Source organism: Mesoplodon mirus, assembly GCF_964341445.2.
Source record: "Mesoplodon mirus genome assembly, chromosome: 18".
Taxonomy (NCBI): domain Eukaryota; kingdom Metazoa; phylum Chordata; class Mammalia; order Artiodactyla; family Ziphiidae; genus Mesoplodon; species Mesoplodon mirus.
This window is the reverse complement of record NC_138994.1, coordinates 30,585,458-30,592,026: the sequence shown is the minus strand read 5'-3', so window position 1 is coordinate 30,592,026 and position 6,569 is coordinate 30,585,458. Positions and strand designations below refer to the sequence as shown.

General features: G+C 60.0%; 1 protein-coding gene across 1 annotated transcript; it reads right to left on the bottom strand.

Annotated features, from left to right (window-relative positions):
* Positions 1-536: 536 nt before the first annotated feature.
* Positions 537-3,491, bottom strand: LOC309793342 (forkhead box protein J1-like; the record flags this gene model as incomplete). The annotated part of the gene is made up of 2 exons (XM_082603819.1): positions 537-1,304; positions 2,994-3,491. The coding sequence occupies 2 exons, from the start codon at positions 3,489-3,491 to the stop codon at positions 537-539; spliced, it is 1,266 nt and encodes a 421-aa protein (XP_082459945.1).
* Between the last annotated feature and the right edge of the window lie 3,078 nt (positions 3,492-6,569).

Genomic DNA, 6,569 nt, shown 5'->3' with positions numbered 1-6,569 from the left:
CCTTTCTGTCTCCTCTCTCTTCCCCCCTCCGCCTAGCTCCTCCTCACAGACTGCCAGGAGAGGCCTCTTGGGTGTTCATTTGCAGTCACCTAATCAGCATTGGTTGTACCTGGGAACTTGCTCTGGATAGAGACCTGGGGAGGAGAGCAGGAGAGAGAGAAGCTTGGAAGCTAAGGTGTTCTGGGGCGGGCCCTGTACTGATGTTTCCAGCTTGGCCAGGGCCCCTCCAAGCCGCAGCTCTCATAGTGCAGGGCCCTTAGCGTGTCTCTGGGGCAGGGAAGAAGTGGATCAATGAAACACTGTGTGTATGGGGGGCTGGGGAGCGGAGGCAGCAATTTGGGTCCTGGGCCCCAATTCTCAGCCTGCTGGACTAGAATCTGAGGATGGCCTGGGCTGGGGGCCGTGTGGCCTGGTGGGGTGAGCTGGCCCAGCCCCTGCCTGGGCGGTAGGGTGTCCATGGGCCTGCACTGGCGGGGAGGGGGGCAGTCTGGGCCCAGACTTCGGTGCTGTCTGGAGGTGGGGCAGGGCCTGGCTTCTTACAAGAAGGCGCCCAGGCTGGCCCAGTCATGCAGGTCAGAGGCCAGTGTGGCATCCCCGGCCTCAAAGAGGGGCTCGGGGGGCAGGGAGCTACGGGTGCTCTCGTCCCAGGGGTGCTCCAGGAAGGATGTGGCCAGGAAGGTCTCATCAAAGTCCAGGCTGTCGGTAGCCTGCTCCGCTGGAGGCCCCCAGGTAACAGGGCAGTCGATGTGGTGGCCATGGATGGTGAGGTCCACGTCCCCGTGTGAGGCAGGGCTCAGCGGCGGGATCAGCTCCGAGGTCTCCAGCGTGCCCAGCTCCCCGTCCAGCGTGCCAGCGTCCAAGATGGCCTCCCAGTCAAAGTTGCCCTTGAGGGGTTCCAGCTCACCCTGCTCCTCCTGGGTCAGCAGCAGGGGGCTGGAGGGCCGCGGGACCTTGGCCTCCTGCTTGGGCAGCGGCTGTTGACGCTTACGCCCCAGCCTGCCCTCGCCAGCACCCCAGCCCGCCTCCCCAGTGGCCTCCTCGAACTCCCGCAGCAGCTGCTGGGCCTCGGTGCTCACGGTCAGTGGCCCGGCCCATGGGGCGGCGCTGGGCTCTGGCGCGGCCTGGCGGGCAAAGGCCGGGTGGATGTGGACTGGGGGCAGCCGCCGCTTCTTCAAGGCCCCACTCAGCAGCCGCTCGGCGTACTGGGGGTCGATGCGCCAGAAGCCCCCCTTGCCTGGCTCGTCCTTCTCCCGAGGCATCTTGATGAAGCCCTTGTTCAGGGACAGGTTGTGGCGGATGGAGTTCTGGACACAGGGAGGTAGGAGAGAAGGAAGACAGCTGGGAGAGTGGGTGGGGTCAGTGATGGGGGGCTCCTAGCGCCACTGCCAGTCCCACCACCACCTTCTCTCCGATGGGGGCAGGGGAGACAGAGGCGCTGCTCCGAGCGGGACGCTCTGGGACACCAGCCACGGGGCACCAGGAGCTGGGAGTGCTGTCGGGGGCTTTTGTTCCCTTTGGCCAGGATATCTGCCTGCTCGGTCATCCGAGCCCTGAGCCGCAGGGTGGCTCTCAGTGCCAGCCTGTCCTGCCCTCCCTCCCTTACCCCGCTGCTTGCGGCCTCTGGTCAAAGGCCTTGGCTCCCCCAGGTCCTGGACGGCCATCTCCCTCTGCCTGGGCCTGGCTGGCCTTCTCTGTTTGTGAAATGAGTGAGTGGGTGTGAGGGTGTGTGTCTGTGGGGGGGGGGATGAAGTGTGGGAGGATCTGATGACTTTCCTTGCTTCTAGAGCCGGCTGCTGGCCTGGGCCCTCACCCACCATGTCCCCCTCCTCCCACCCCAGGCTCTGAGGCCTCAGTTGATTATTACCCAGCCAAGAGCATAGCGCTCATTCCTGGGGCCTCTCAGGCTTGGGGTAGGGTGGGGGGTGGTGGAGGGTCTCTGCTTTCTCACCAAGGTTACAAATGGTACCTGCCCCAGGGTCAGGGCCCAAGCAATCGTGGAATAGCTGTGATCACAGGAACTCTGATCCTGTGACCTGTGCCACAGGGAAGGATCTGTGCATCCTCAGGGTCTCTGTCCCCACGTAGCCCCTGATCCTGATGGTCGAAGAGGCTCAGGGCCTTGAGGGCCCAGCCTGAATCACCATCCTGCCTTGTTCACGCCTGGGTGCACAGTCCAAACCACGCTGGGGCACAGGGGTCTGGGGCCTGGTGGTTGGGGCCGGCAGGTGAGTAGTGCCCCCTGGCAAGACTGGGAGGTTTACATGGTGGTCTGGGCCCCTTGGCTGCTCTGTGCCAGGTTCCGGAGACTTGGAACATGAAGCCAGTGTGGGAGGAAAGAGCCCCTGTGGAAAGCACGTGGCTGAGGTAATTGTCCCCCCAGGGAGGTTGATGAGAAGAGGGGGAGGAGTGTAGGCAGGAAACTAGGGAGGGCTTGGGGTGGGGGCTGGCACAGCAGCTTTCGGAAGGCCCCGTAGCCCTTCCACTGGGACACAGATGGCCTTCACACCCTGCAGCACGCCCCTCTCCCCTCCCAGAGCCCCTCCAGCCAACTGAAAGCAGGCGGGATGCAGAGCCTGGCAGGAACGATGCTCTGCCTCCAGTCAGGCCCTGACAAACTGACCTTGAGGAGGGTAGTGTCAAGGAATTCCAGGACTTGGGACAAAAATGTGTCCCTCAGTCCATCAACCTACCCTGGGGGGCTGTGTCCACGCATAGTTCAGCCCTGGTCTTTGGGCTGAGCCTGCCGGACGAGTCACAAGTTCTTTCCACTTGAACCTCTATGTCGGCACCCCTGCAGCCCTCTGAACATCCTCCCTCCTCCATCTCTGAAGTCAAAGGGGCAGCAGTCCAAGCACTGGGCTCCCTTGAGGTCCTTCCTGGACGGCCTTCCTCTCTCGGGGCCCTGGCCATACCGCGCCTACTTGGCCTGCGGATCTGGGATGTGAGTCCAGTCCGCGCGGGCATGGGGAGGGAGGGAGGGAGTGCCTCCCTACCTGCCAGGTGGGATCAGCGTGGCGGAAGTAACAGAAGTTGTCCGTGATCCACTTGTAGATGGCCGACAGGGTGATCTTGGTGGCCTTGCTGGCCTGCATGGCCATGCAGATGAGCGTGGCATACGAGTAGGGCGGCTTCACGTGCGGGTTGGTGGCGTAGTCCACGTCGTCGGGAGGCGAGGCCTGCAGCCCCGAGGGGGCGCTCCGCGGCGTGCAGGAGGACGTGGGCTTGCCGGGTGTGTGCGGCTGCCCCAGGCAGGCGGGGTCCGCCGCCAGGGGAGACCCCGGCTCGGCCGAGCCTGCCAGCTCGTGGGAGCCGTGGGGGTCGGTGTCCCCCGAAGGCAGGGCGGGGAGCTCGGCGTTGAGAATGGAGAATTCCTGCAGCCACTGCAGGCTGGTCAGGCTGTCATTCAGGGCGTTGGACTCCTCCAGGCCGCCTTCCGGTCCGGCCTCCTCCGCTGCCCCTGCTCCCGAGACGCGTAGCCAGCTCTCCGCCATATCTGCGGGGACTCTCCGAGGGGGCTGTCAACATCCACGAGCCGAGCCGAGGGTGGCCGCCGAGCTCTCCGGCCCGCTGACTCCCGCGGCTTCAGTTACGCAGCCTCCCGGAAGCGGGCTTCCATCCCGCGATCCGGGGGTAGCCTCCTCCAAACGGAATGTGGTGCCTGCGGGGACCAGAGCGGGAACTGAGCCCTCTTTCCCCACCCCCGAGGGGAGAGTGTGGGCGAGGGGGGAGGCTCTTACTAAAATCCTTCCTGCAGCTGGGGAGGATCTTTTACTGCCGACGTCTGGGAAACAGAAGGTGTGCCCGGGAGTCCGACCCACACGGGGTTCGCCTCGCTCTTTTCCTCTTGGATCTTTTAGAGGAGACTTAATTAGCCCAACGAGGGAATAGTGTAGGGGCATGCGAGGCCACCCCTTTCTCCCTCAAAGCGGGGAATTAACCCCCCTCTCTCCGTCCACAACCAATGGAAATGGGGCGAGAGAGTCCAGGAGGGCAGTACGACGGGTCGGGGGGCGGGGGAGGTCGTCTGATCTTTGAAAAGGGATATTAGGATGGGGCTCAAGGGGAAGGAAGGAAACAATACAGAGAGTTATAAGGGGGCGGGAAGTGAGTGTCCCCCAAACGCCTCTGATGTCAGTCCCCGGGCCCACCACTTCCGTCGGGGACGGATGGGAGAGCGGGCTGGTACTGACGCCCTCCCTTCCCACGGCCTGCAGCCCTCCCCGTCCCTTACCTGGCTCAGAGCGCAGTCCGGGCCAAAGGAAGCTTCTCAAAGAAATTCCTCCCACCGCCCACCCTCACCGCGGCTCTCTGCTCCCAGCTCCAGGGCCCAGCCAGCAATCCTCGTCGCCACTCACGCCCGACGGCGCCTCTCTGAAAGCCAGCGGCCGGGGACCGGCACTCAGTAGCCGCTCGCAAGGCGTCTCCTGCTGCCGTGGCGACGCCCCGCCCATATAAACAGCTTCCGCTTCTGCCATTGGCCAGGGCATCTCCAAAGAGACCGCGGGCTCTTAACGGCTCTCTCACGCGGTAACTCTCTTCCAACTCCCTCCTGCCGCCCTCTCCCGCGCGCGACCCAGCCCCCTACCCGCCACCGCGTCCCGGCTCCGCGCATTTCCGCCCGAGGGCCCCGCGCAGGGCTCGGAGAGGCGCGCGGCTCGGCGCTCCCGCAGAGGCCCCGGGGCCCTTGGCGAGCAGTTCGCCGCGGGAACCGTCCTCCGCCCCACCCCCTTCCCATCTGGGCTGCTCAGAGGTGGCGACGGCTCCTGGGACACAGCCCGTGGCGCGGGGGCCAGGGCTGGGTGCATGCTTGGGGCTTTCCTTTCCTCTCCTCTGGGCTGCGAGTGGCCCTTCCTCACGTTTCTGCGGCCTGTCCCGGTCTCCCGACCGAGTGTCGTCTTGGTGCCCGCAAGCAGGTCTGACTCTCCGATGCCACCTGCCACTCAGGTCCGCAGAAACCGCAGCCCCGGTCGCAGGCACCCCAAGGCGGCTAGGGTAATCCAGTGTTCCCCGGTAAGCGCTCCCTCCCCGCCCCGTCCTCAGCAAGATTCCCAGAAGCTGACATTCCAGAGGCTTCTTCGGAAGTGCTCTCCCTCCTTTCCAGATAGCCGAGGAAACAGAGCCGCTGGGTGAAAGCCAGGAAAGCCGTGGACTTGCCAAATTCTTTGACTGGGGTCATTTGCCCCATTCATTTCACCAGCCTTTAAGTGACGGACTAACGGTGGACTGTGGTCCTTCCTCCTCCCCTCCCCCAGCCTCCCTCCAGTCACCAGCTTTCCTGCTCTTCAGTTATTGAGGAGCTGCAGTTGGAAGTTCTCTGGTTGAAGGGGGTGGGTGGAGGTGAGGGCTCCTTATCAGGCCTCTGGGCAGGAGCTGTGCCCGGGGGATGGTACACCAGCTCCCACCCAGAAACATGTCTTTCCCTCTACCCCTTGCCCTCTCTCACTCCTCCATGTCCAGCTTGTCTTGAGTCAAAGTTTTTTTTTTTCCTTCCCAAGTATTTATTGTTTTTATTTTTATTTTATTTTTATTTTTTTATTAGTTTCTGCTTTATAACAAAGTGAATCAGTCATACATATACATCTGTTCCCACATCCCTTCCCTCAGGCATCTCCCTCCCTCCCACCCTCCCCATCCCACCCCTCCAGGCGGTCACAAAGCACCGAGCTGATCTCCCTGTGCTCTGCGGCTGCTTCCCACTATCTATCTACCTTACGTTTGGTAGTGTATATATGTCCATGCCTCTCTTTCGCTTTGTCACAACTTACCCTTCCCCCTCCCCATATCCTCAAGTCCATTCTCAAGTAGTTCTGTGTCTTTATTCCTGTTTTACCCCTAGGTTATTCATGACATTTTTTTAAATTCCATATATATGTGTTAGCATACGGTATTTGTCTTTCTCTTTCTGACTTACTTCACGGTGTATGACAGACTCTAGGTCTATCCACCTCATTACAAATAGCTCAGTTTCGTTTCTTTTTATGGCTGAGTAATATTCCATTGTATATATGTGCCACATCTTCTTTATCCATTCATCCGATGATGGACACTTAGGTTGCTTCCATCTCCGGGCTATTGTGAATAGAGCTGCAATGAACATTTTGGTACATGCCTCTTTTTGAATTATGGTTTTCTCAGGGTATATGCCTAGTAGTGGGATTGCTGGGTCATATGGTAGTTCGATTTTTAGTCTTTTAAGGAACCTCCATACTGTTCTCCATAGTGGCTGTACCAATTCACATTCCCACCAGCAGTGCAAGAGTGTTCCCTTTTCTCCACACCCTCTCCAGCATTTATTGTTTCTAGATTTCTTGATGATGGCCATTCTGACTGGTGTGAGATGATATCTCATTGTAGTTTTGATTTGCATTTCTCTAATGATTAATGATGCTGAGCATTCTTTCATGTGTTTGTTGGCAGTCTGTATATCTTCTTTGGAGAAATGCCTATTTAAGTCTTCTGCCCATTTTTGGATTGGGTTGTTTGTTTTTTTGCTATTGAGCTGCATGAGCTGTTTTTAAATTTTGGAGATTAATCCTTTGTCAGTTGCTTCATTTGCAAATATTTTCTCC